Source organism: Penaeus chinensis, chromosome 18 (genome assembly GCF_019202785.1).
Source record: "Penaeus chinensis breed Huanghai No. 1 chromosome 18, ASM1920278v2, whole genome shotgun sequence".
NCBI classification, from domain to species: domain Eukaryota; kingdom Metazoa; phylum Arthropoda; class Malacostraca; order Decapoda; family Penaeidae; genus Penaeus; species Penaeus chinensis.
Window position 1 is genome coordinate 31,908,960 of NC_061836.1, and position 12,500 is coordinate 31,921,459.

At 36.9% G+C, this 12,500-nt stretch overlaps 1 protein-coding gene across 2 annotated transcripts in view; it reads right to left on the bottom strand.

Annotated features, from left to right (window-relative positions):
* Positions 1-2,463: 2,463 nt before the first annotated feature.
* LOC125034507 (sodium- and chloride-dependent glycine transporter 1-like) overlaps positions 2,464-12,500 on the bottom strand; it is a 63,992-nt gene continuing 53,955 nt past the window's right edge. For both annotated transcript variants that reach the window (XM_047626336.1, XM_047626337.1), the window contains exons 7-15: positions 12,432-12,500; positions 12,139-12,242; positions 11,776-11,900; positions 10,018-10,201; positions 9,158-9,293; positions 8,750-8,881; positions 6,560-6,727; positions 5,604-5,715; positions 2,464-5,421 (exon numbers count right to left, since the gene is read on the bottom strand). The exon at positions 12,432-12,500 is cut by the window's right edge and continues 66 nt beyond it. In XM_047626336.1, coding sequence (XP_047482292.1) covers positions 5,396-5,421; positions 5,604-5,715; positions 6,560-6,727; positions 8,750-8,881; positions 9,158-9,293; positions 10,018-10,201; positions 11,776-11,900; positions 12,139-12,242; positions 12,432-12,500 — 1,056 coding nt within the window. In that variant the 3' untranslated portion in view covers positions 2,464-5,395. The remainder of the gene's footprint in view (positions 5,422-5,603; positions 5,716-6,559; positions 6,728-8,749; positions 8,882-9,157; positions 9,294-10,017; positions 10,202-11,775; positions 11,901-12,138; positions 12,243-12,431) is intronic.

Genomic DNA, 12,500 nt, shown 5'->3' on the forward strand with positions numbered 1-12,500 from the left:
TATATACATGTGTATATCTACATATATAGTGCATAGGCACTATAACAAGGATCATGGGGATAGTCCTCCCTCCTGTTGAGAATCGGTCTCCCTGTTGCATACATGATTCGCTAAGAAGGGAAATATTGTCTCACGTGCCGATTTGGTGACACTGTCATTCCCTAATGGACCTCTCTACCAGGGTTAGTCATCTACCTACATTTGTTTCAGCTGCGACATCCCTATGTACTGAGTTAAAGGGAGTCCTGGAAATTAAATGATGTTGATCACCTGTGGCTGGCCCTGCTAGTCCTGGAGTCAACTCAGACAAGCCTCTGGTGCCACTCCAAAGGCTGACTCTGAGTGAGACGGATCTGTACTGGTCCAGCCAAATCCACAGTTCACATATTCAGGAAAAGTTTCAAGCGACCCTGCCGGAACACTAACAGACTACCTGAAACCCTAAACTGCCTGATCCAGTTCAAGGTTTTCCCCAGGCCAGAGACTTTAGACAATGCCTATCAGGCGACTGAAACACTGAAGATGCATAGACAAATCTAGTTGTCGAAATGAGCTGCCAAAGACAGACATGAACATTATCGCTAAGGATTAGATTACCCTGAATTTCCTGCTGGAAGACCAGCCCACTGACGGAGGAAAAACATCAGACCAGCTGTAAAGCAACGTATGCTGCAAGCTGCATATCGCATAGTTAAGATCTTTACCACAACATGCACCTTGACAGTGTTACAAAGAGATGCAGTGCCTTACTGATTTTTAGGCATGTTTTTTGCTTTTACATTGTTGGGAAGACTGTTCAAGTTTTACTGACTTCCGTACATGTCCTAAATGACATGACTTCTACTTTGGCTGAGATGATCCACTTGCAAGTAGCGGAATCAGGATGCTCTTGTTGATTAATACCCTTTAGAATCTATTGCGTATTGTATTCATGTGAGATATTCGTTTACTTTTTCTCGTATTTAAAACACTCATATTTCGAGTTTCATAATACCTCTATTTTAACTTCACAGGGGACCACCAAGCTTCTCACTTCGTCAATCCTAAATCCAGCCTTAGTTTTGTCCCCTCGCGAGAATATATTTCTGTGTCTCATTTACGGTTGCAGCTCAGCAAGATGTATTGTAAAACAGGACAACAAAACGTTTGGTGACCATACCGACAGAATCGACGAAGGAACTGTCAGGAATATGCAATATTGTCAGAAGACAAGTTTGCATATTTTGGATATAAATTACAAACTTGCCAAACTGATTTCTTGCCACTTCCTAGAACATATCAGTTAGACCTTGGGTAGATGATGTAGTCCCCAAAACTATATGTGCATAAAATATGGCAAAATATGTTTAATCAGTGCAGTAAGGGCATAAGCCTATCTAGCAGTTATATTTTGTAGTTTTCTTCCTAAGGTTCCCGGATGTTGTGAGACAACTATGGGTTATTAGTCGAAAGATAGATAGCTACTAGGCTTTTCCTAGTCCAAAAAGTCACCCAAAACGCTAATTCTAGGAACAATGAGACTTCAATAGACACATAAATGTTCACTATTCATATGCATGCTTTGTCGTGTTGACCCCCATGCTTGTGGTGAAGGATCATCCTTGTGTCAGCTTCATAATGGTTAGAAGTTTTTCTTTTGGTGTTGTGATTCCCTGAACATCCAAATTTCCTTTGCTATCAGAATGTTCATAAAAAAAGTGCCGCTTTTTTTTTTTTTTTTTTTTTAACTTTATTTTTTCATTGCACCATGCCTTTTTATCTGATAAGCTTGATTTTAGGCTTTATGTAATAAATATCCCAAATCCAATCTATAAGATCAACATGGCAGAAAAGCTTGCATAGGGCTCGAGTTGCAACCAAGTCTGCTAACAGTAAGGGTGGGCATTTATACCTATAATTTTGGCACTAGAAATTGTTATGTGAAAATATGATTTCTTATGAGTATCAACTTGGTCAAACTAATATATATATGTATATATATATATGTATATATATATATATATTATATAAACACACACAAACACACACACACACACACACACACACACACACACACACACACACACACACACACACACACACACACACACACACACACACACACACACACACACACACACACACACACACACACACACACACACACACACACATAAGCCTACATGTGTATATATATATATATATATATATATATATATATATATATTATATTATATGTATAGACAGTCATTTTAGATGTCAGTCAGTTATTATTTTTAAGAACTGATTACAAAGTCCCACAACATGCAACAGTTTTTCTGTAAGAGAAAAAATATTGCCTTCATAGTTTAATTTCCATACACTGCTGTATGGAAATAATTCTGAATTGATATCAAATATGCTGTAAATATTCATCCAAACTTTAATTAAGAAGGGATTCCAATTTTAATATCTTAAAGGTATTCCTGAGATAAAACAATAAAACAAGTTTTATGGTCATTTATTATTTACTTAGGGATTATATATTTATAAAAAAAATATCTTGAATCACTACAAAGTCTTCCGTACATAGAATCATAACAATGTGATGTTCTGATAAAAAAAAAAAAAAAAAACTACAATCACTCCATACCGCAGCCAAATATTTATTCCGAATTTATAATGAAAAGTAGCTCTACTGTTATGTCTTTACATAAATTAGTAACTCACTTCTTGTCATGAAGTTCAAAACATTAGTGATATATCTTACATCATCTTCTCCCTATATATTTATTTTTACTTTTAAAACGACATATATTTAGGAGCAGCACCTCTGTATATGTTTCTGTGCTCAATGTGTATACATATCAAAATAGAAAATGGTTTCTGTCATTTCCTCACCTATACAGAATTTAGCTCTCTACATTATTTTTCATCTACATTCATTCCTTTCTCTTGTTATCATATGAACCTAAAGCTTTATCCACTAAAATCCTTAGAGTATGAGGTTGCTTATCACGAATTATGTCACAGTCATGGTTTTATGGGAAGAAGATATAAACACAATGTACATTTATGAAATCAAGTTGTTTTTTTCTGAGAAAAATAGGCATCTCTCTGTTTCCATCAGTCTTTCAAATTAATTAAATCTGGTTAGGCCTACCACTCTGTACATAGATAACTTCATGCAGAATGAAGTCAGTTACATCCATAGTTTTGAAAATATCTTAGCCTCTATATACATAGCAATATACAAGTAATCTTGGATTATCAATTTAAATCACAAACAAATAACATAACAGTATTCTGAAATACAATGTATATAATGAACATAAATTACAATAAAGCTAATATATATCAATATTACTAGCTTAAATAAATGTAGTAATGAGAAATCTGTACAGCTCATGCATTCATAATAGTGTGTGCATTAACCATCATTGATACGTCCAGCTTTAAATGTACGTAAAGGTATAAAGGTATGACAATAGGCAGTACCTTTGACAACTTTATATCTATAACATTTCATATGATATGAAGATAGTGAAAACGGCATTAGAACTGGCTCCATTATAATGATAACTCATTTCTAATCATCATTGACTTAACTTCAAAGATATTCATAGCTTCTTCTTTCATAAACATAAAACATATACAAAATTCAATATCCTTTTTATAAAGGGATACAACGTAAACATAATTATTATTTCTTTACAATTAAAAGTCCCCTAATAAAGTTTCTTTACGAGATGAATTTAGTAAATTGAATGTTGATAAAAAATGTATGTTCAAAAGACATGAAGTGTGTTCTAATTTCATACTATATAATTTAAGAATCTGATAATGCAGGTTCAGTAGTAACTATTTTCCTCACCAGACAAAACCTAATATTTGCCAGTGACCTATATAGCTGGTTTAAATTACTTTGATATTGTGCACAGGTATATGGTAGATAATAACATATAAACAAATACCAATTGTACTGTATACTCTTGTGGCAACATCATAGAAAAAAATACTACTACTCTTTGAGAACTAAATATCAGTAATCAGATATGAAAAGAGCATATACTCATGTATTTCCTCAACCATATTTACACTCGCATCAATTAGTTTCTGCTTCTTCCTAGTTTTCATTATCATATCATATAAATAGTACATTTAAAGCACACTCTGGATACATGTTCATGACTTTCTAGAACTGGTTGTGACAGTAATATAAATACAAAAAAATGATTATTTAATTACATGATAAACATGTATTTATATGTTACACTATTCAATCAGCTAATCACAATTTTTGAATTTTAATATCCTGTGTATATCTATGTATAAAATTTGCTTGTGCGTGTGTGTGTGTGTGTGTGTGTGTGTGTGTGTGTGTGTGTGTGTGTGTGTGTGTGTGTGTGTGTGTGTGTGTGTGTGTGTGTGTGTGTGTGTGTGTGTGTGTGTGTGTGTAATATCTGTAAAGTTTCAATAATAGGATGATTTGTCACTATTTTGATAGTGCCATGATTAAAAAAGTAGTTTTGACCAGATTCATGGATTTATGACATTATAGTGCATAACAGTAACCAATATATTTCATAAGTATCATAAGCCGTTATTGAATAAAGATTTAACAAAATTTAAAGACACTATTATTGTCTCTGATGAGGTCAGAACATTTACATATTATTGTTTACACATTATTGAATCCCCTACTCTACTGAAACTATAAAATATGAAGTAAAAGATATGCATTTTGTTATTACTTATGTGATTAACAGCATTTTAAAATCCTGAGAATAAAAGTATGATGATTTACACTTCAAAAAACATAGGCTCTGTTGTTACAAAATGCATAACCAAGATAATCAAAAGAGGTGAGAACTATGGATATTTATAAACTATTTCTCATCAATGCTATTTTATAATAATAACTGAAACGTTATCTACAGTGAAAACATTTTACACCTTGTCATTATCTTTTTGATAAAAGAAAGTTCTGAACTTTACATTATATCATTTATTGTAACAGACAACAGTTACCAGTAACATACAAAACACAGAAATCACCTAAATTAATTTGTAGCTTTCCTGCATCAAGCACACAACACAGAACTACATCCAAGCTAATACCAAGAGACCTCTTACAAAATACTAGTTTATGTCTAGTCTTTGGTGATCTCCTTAGTCAGTGAGGAAAGATGCCCTTAATAACTCTTCCCATAATGAAACTAACATCAGTAACAGTACCACACATCCTGTTGTGGGGACACCTAGCACAGCCTGGTAAGGTAGAAGCTGTGGAATGGTGTCCCCTCGCTTGATCCAGACACTCCCTTTGCAGAGGGAGAACTGTCACGTCCCACAAATACTGGATACTTGGCACAATAAACCGAACTGGAGACTAAGGAGGTAAAGCAGTAGTAACAAACTTGTTGGAAGCAGCTTTCTATATTTTGTTTTCAGTGTCTTCATCTGAAAGATCAACAGATTATTTGGGATGTATTTCTAGATTTCAGATATTCATGTTAAGGTAATTATGCTAATATGGCAAGGATGAACAAATTCAAAAGCTAATGTTTCAAGGATAAGAGATTTAACAAAAAGATATGTGTGTAAAATTTATGGTCACAAGCATTATTAAAAATTTTACTTACCAAAAGAAGTGACCTTCAAGAGAGGTTTGGCACCAAAAGAATCATTTGGCCTTATAGTCACATCTGCTGGAGGTGCCCATGTTGGCTGGGGTTTGCACAGCTTCTTTATTCTCTGTAAGACATGATACAGTAAATAAGTTTCTCTGGTTTATTTTGTAGTAAGAAATCAAATATGTAGTGAAGCAGTACAAGCATGTTAAACAAACGTGAAATAATTGAGTGAGAGTGTGTGTGTTGGGTCATGGAAGACACTGAGAGAGGTGTGAGGGAGTGAATGAGGGTTGAATAAATTTGGTTTTGTCAGCAAAGTCAGCATGAGGGTTGCTGTGCCTGGGCAGGGTAGTGGCAGCAGTCTGTGACTCTCATTAATTACTAGGTTAAGGAGTGATTACTGGGAATGTCCATACACACACACACACACACACACACACACACACACACACACACACACACACACACACACACACACACACACACACACACACACACACATACACACACACACACACACACACACACACACACGTATATATACATATATATATATACACATATATATATATATATATATATATATATATTATTGTGTGCTGTATTTTATGCACTGATTATATAAATTAGAGTAGGAAAACTGTTTAAGTGAATCCCTACAAGGGAAAGAAATACTAACAGGCAGAGAGAGGAGTTTTGAAATATATCTCATCACAAGTAAAAACTTGACAAATACCAGCTTCGTGAAGTAGACATAATCAATAATATCAACAACACAAGAGGTGTTACAATATGGCATATACGTATATAATCACATTTCACTGAAAACTTCCATTACCATTTTTGCGGCAAATAATAATCACACTTTACTACAACTGCCGGCATATTTTTCGAAACCTGAACGTGCATATCCTTGAACCATATTAAGTTACATAAAACAAGGTATAAACAACAATCATATTTACCTCAAGAAAGGAGCCCTTTTCACCCAGGATCTTGTAGATAGCGACGGCAGGAATAAGTGACACGGAGGAGAAGGACAGAAACCACCCGAGCACATTGGCCCAGGGAGGGAATTCATAATCACCGTACTTTGCAGGGGTGAAGTCAATCCAAGAAAACACCAAGATTGTCTGAAAAAAAAAAAAAAAAATATATATATGCTTGAAATTAACATCCTGTTGCAATATATGTATATATATATATATATATTTGTGTGTGTGTGTGTGTGTGTGTGTGTGTGTGTGTGTGTGTGTGTGTGTGTGTGTGTGTGTGTGTGTGTGTGTGTGTGTGTGTGTGTGTGCGTACGTGCGGGTGTGTGTGAGAGTGTATGTGTGTGTGTGTGTGTGTGTGTGTGTGTGTGTGTGTGTGTGTGTGTGTGTGTGTGTGTGTGTGTGTGTGTGTGTGTTTGTGTGTGTGTGTACGTGCGGGTGTGTGTGTGTGTGTGTGTGTGTGTGTGTGTGTGTGTGTGTGTGTGTGTGTGTTTGTGTGTGTGTGTGTGTGTGCGTACTTGCGTGCGTGCGTGCGTGCGTGTGTGTGTATGTATGTGTGTGTGTGTGTGTGTGTGTGTGTGTGTGTGTGTGTGTGTGTGTGTGTGTGTGTGTGTGTGTGTGTGTGTGTACACATGCAACACGTGTATGTGTGTATATGTGTATATACATATACATATAGATCTCTGATCACTGACGATGATGATTTATTTGGTGCTGACTAGTAACTTAACCCATTAACAAGTGAATTAACATTTGTTGCTGGGGCGCACAGTTTGCGGACAACTTCAGGCACTTAAAAGCTTGTAGTCTGATATAATTTAAGAAAAAAAAAAAAAAATCCCTTCGCTGTAGGTCCCATTGTAAAAGTTTCACCATGCCACTACTGTCGAAAAAATAAAATAAAAATAAAGGCGCGGGAATTGTCGCGTTGTTTGAGATTTAAGATTCTTCGGATTAAGATATTCTTAGTAATTCCAAATTGATCAGGAAATTCCAGGAAAAAAAAAACATAATTATTTTTCCTACCAATATTAATGATTTGAAAGAAGAAATGCTTTTTATGAGAAACATAATTTGAACAACTGCACTCACTGTCATGGGTATCTTTTAAAAAACTTAATTTGAATAAATGTTTATATTTCTAAACACTGGTTGAAATAAATATTTATGTGTCACATAACTACTTAGAGAAGAAATTACTGGAAGTAATTATAAGAGATGCTTATTAGATTTCAGCGTTGATGTCCAGTATATTTATTTGTTTAAACCAAACCATTAGCTTTCAGTCAATGTCATGATTTCTTAGTTGAAATAAATGTTTATATATCAAATAACTAATCCTAGAAGAAATCACTAGAATCGATTATAAAAGATGCTAATGAGCTTACAGTTAAGGATGTCATTTATCCCTCAATACGTCCGTGCCCCACTACCTTTGCTTCCTTGCAATTAAAGATTTCACCCCATAGCTGAATTATCCGATCAATAGAACACCTTTTCGGCTACAGACTTCCTCATTTTCATCACTGGTTTTATCCTCCACTTCCTTGTTGCTCCGGACGTCTACAGAATTTCCCAGTTAGTATAACGATGGGAAGTAGGTACATCATCAACATTCCTTCCTCCCTTCACTAGAGTCATGCCTTGAACTATATTTAAACATATTGTAAAAATAGACGCACAGAAGGCAAGTATAAATTATTTTAAGTATTTGAAAGAGAGAGAGAGAGAGAGAGAGAGAGAGAGAGAGAGAGAGAGAGAGAGAGAGAGAGAGAGAGAGAGAGAGAGAGAGAGAGAGAGAGAGAGAGAGAGAGAGAGAGAGAGAGAGAGAGAGAGAGAGAGAGAGAGAGAGAGAGAGAGAGAGAGAGAGAGAGAGAGAGAGAGAGAGAGAGAGAGAGAGAGAGAGAGAGAGAGAGGGAGAGCGAGCGAGAGAGAGAGAGAGAAAGAGATAGAGAAAGAGAGAGAGAGAGAGAGAGAGAGAGAGAGAGAGAGAGAGAGAGAGAGAGAGAGAGAGAGAGAGAGAGAGAGAGAGAGAGAGAGAGAGGGAGAGAGAAAGAGAAAGAGAGAGAGAGAGAGAGAGAGAGAGAGAGAGAGAGAGAGAGAGAGAGAGAGAGAGAGAGAGAGAGAGAGAGAGAGAGAGAGAGGGCAGAGAATTATACTTACCAGCACAACCAAGGGCATTCCAAACTTCCAAACATACTTCCAGAAGAACATGGGGTATGGGTATTTCCCCAACATTGTCTTGATGTCATTGAGGAAGTTGTCTACGCCATACACCCACGTCACAACCATCACCTGTTAGACACAAGTAGAGTTTGCATTTCCGTAAGTACTTCTTGAGAGACAATTCAAGTAAATCAAGTATGTGATATATATTATTATAGCTAATGTATATCACTTTTGGAAAGGATTAGAAGTATGTAAAGCATATTCAAAAAGCATAAGAATCAGTTTATAACTGATTCTTATGACGTTATAGTGCATCGAAATCAAGACCAACTTATATATTCAGTAAAAAAAATAGTTGCCATAGTCTACGAAAAATAAAGATAAAATGAAATGTGCATTTACCTCAGCCATCCCGACCATGAGTGCAGAGAAGGTGGACGAGTACGAATCCATCATTTGAAGAACATACATGCCTCCCTTAGTGGCCATGGAGAGCCCTACAGCAAACATCACGAGGCAGGAACACAGGAGGGCCCACCTGTGATTTAAGGTGAGGGGTTATTTCCGATCATGCTTGCGGATTTGTGATTACTCGATGATCCATATCCACACACAACTCAGGAGTTACAAGAAATATTTGGTACACAGAAGATATTTGTGACTTAGAATGTTTATGACAGGTGATATTTAGAAATTAATAAAAGGCAATACAGTAATTCCATACAATCCTTTGGTATGACAGAACAGTTTGGTACAGCTCTGTGTTCAGTGGACACTCTCCATCAAGAGGGATGAGAACAATCGTTTATTTTCCTTGAGTAGAATGTCATGATTAATGGTCTGAATAAGCAGCAGCAGTGTTTACTACTTAGCCATTGGAGTGTGAGAAAGCCATCGGTAAGGACAACTGGCTACCAGAGCCAGGCTGAGGCATATCACTCCAGTGGAATAGTGGTAACCACTGCCTTTACAAGCAATCATAAATATTTAATGACATAGTAATATCCGTGCTAACATTTCTGGTCTCCTGCAGTTGTTGCATACTTGATGCTTGTGCAGGGGAGAGAAATGGTGATCATTGATTAAAATGAGGAAATGGCCTTCTAGCCAGGTGCTCCAGAGGCTGATTGACACCCTGCCATGAATGAAGGGTTAGTCACACATAAAGTAACATACCACAAGTGAGTTCATCCCACAATACTGTTAATAAATACATGGTTGGGATGGTAAGTTGCCGCTGAGGTGATGGTGGGTTGACTCACTTGAAGTTCTTGCCGCGCAGGGCTGGGAAGTCATCAGTAATGGTGGTGATGATGGTGGTTAGGATAGTAAACTGCGTGCCAAGACCCAGAGTCAGCAACATGGCGAAGAACAAGATGGACCACACCGGCGACAGAGGTAGGCGGGCCACGGCCTCGGGGTAAGCCACGAACGCCAGGCCCGCTCCTAGAACGTGCATAAAACGACTCCACATCAGATCTTGTTGCGGAGAAATGCTACCCTACTAGTGACGGTGAAGTGACGGCCTCAAAGGCACTTGCCACGCCAAACGATTGGCATATCGATGAAGCGACTTATATATAAATGGATCTAGGGACTGGAAATTTTCATTGCTTCCAGAGGGCTTAGGAATAACGCAGATGACGAGGATTTACATATAATAATTTTCATTCTGCTGAATGCTTAAATGTACATTATAACAGTGGTACTTACATCAGCAATCAGTGCTTAGCGTGCAATAAAAAAGACACAAATACGCACTAAGAAAGTAAAGAATAATTATATGAAGTGTGTATACTGGATGCTGAATTCTTGTGATTCTGAATCTGTGTTCATTCTGTTCCAATTACACTTACCGTACATCATATTTGGACTTGTCTCTCAAATTGCCAAATACAGCACCTATAACTTTCTAAACCATACAGAATACAGTCTTTGTATTGGAAACTTACCTTTACTAAGCCTCGCAACATTAGGACCTGTAAATTCTAGATATAACAACAACAGACTACCAACTCACATTGCAAGAAGCGATTCACTGGAGACTTGAACCAAATAACACGGATCTGGAAAAACCTATACATACCCATCCATCCCATCATTTGTGTTTAGCATGTGCAGTGGGAACATAGACCAAAGCTACTTAGAAAACATTAAGATTTCATGATGTATATATCCTCTGGATTCTGGCAATGAGATTAGAATGAAAGATTAAATCATTCAAATTGTGACTCTACAAAGTGTTTGATATATATCATTACATTAAATGAAAACTATCTGCCAATGATTTGAATGTTACTTGACTTTGGTATGATTATTTTATTGTAAGTATGATGTAGTGAAATCAAGAGTAATGATGTTGATGAAAGTTTAAACCAATGACTTACTGTACCACTTATAAAATATGGAGGCCGTGAGTGAGAGTGGTGGTTCACATGTCAGCACAAAGGTTTATATACTGTGCTTTAGAGTTTTTAGAATCATTTGTGAAAGCATGACTGTGGAGAAGAGTAACACTGCAATGTGTTTTTGACTACTTGAGGAGCACTTTCTTTTTATGAAAGACATATGAACCAAGGTTCCTTGCAGACGGGGAGAGACTGAGTGCTTAGCATTTCTTTTGAATTATCAAAACTGGTAAAAATGGATTACGATCTAGTCATTACGACACCTACAAAGTCAAATCATGCAGCAGTCAGTCTCACGGTGTTGGTATCGCCATAATGAATCTTTGAACACAAGCAATGCAACCATAACGGATTTGGCATTTTCACTCAAGTGGGTAAAACAGACGAAGACGGCTAAATTTTTATCGTCTTCCTCTACTGTACACCCTTTAAATGGAGCCTCAATACCGTCACGGAAACCCAATTCGGTTTAGCGACTTTAATACGCTAAAAAAAAGAAGTCCACTATGGACTGAGATCTGTTTATGGAAGATGCCAACACCTAGTTATCTGCAGGATATGCTAACCCTGCTGAAGACTGAGGAAGGTTGTGTATCTCTAAAAGTCACTTACCCTGCACAGCAACCTTTTCTACGGGCACGCCTAGTTCGTGAGCCATGAAGCCAATGATTCCGAAGATCACAAAACCAGCGAAGAAGCTCGTGAGGCAGTTACCAATGGATACCACAAATGCATCCCTGCAAGTTGATTGGTAAAATTAAGATTCCATTGCAGAAACTACATACTGTATGCATCATTATAAGTGCAGAGGTTAAATAAGACGTGTAGCAGAAACTTTCCACTTCCGAGATTTTAATTTATGTCAAAATGCCTGTCGCACAAAAGTAAATTCGCTTTCCGTCTTCACTAATGTAAAGAAAAAGAAATATATACGTAAACAACTCCATGATCTTGGATACATGAAACACCATTTACCTGTAACAGTTATTGTTGAATCTGTTGTATGATGCAAGGGTGATCAGGCCGCCCCAGCAGGGAGATAAACTAAAGAAGATCTGGATCGCGGCATCACCCCAAACCTGTTATAGAAGAGGATATTTATTGTGGTGCTATGACTTCCAGGCCATTTAAACAAAACAAGAGATCCGTGACAAAAAAAATGTAAATAATCAAGCTAGTTTATCCGCGAAACTCCCGTCTTTCGCGGTTCTATAAATAGTTCACAATCAAAGTAACGCAACTAAGGAAAAAGAGAAGAAAACACTCACTGATGGTCTCAGAATCTTGTCCCAGTTTGGTGTCAGGTAGAATCTAATACCATCCATATATCCTGGAAG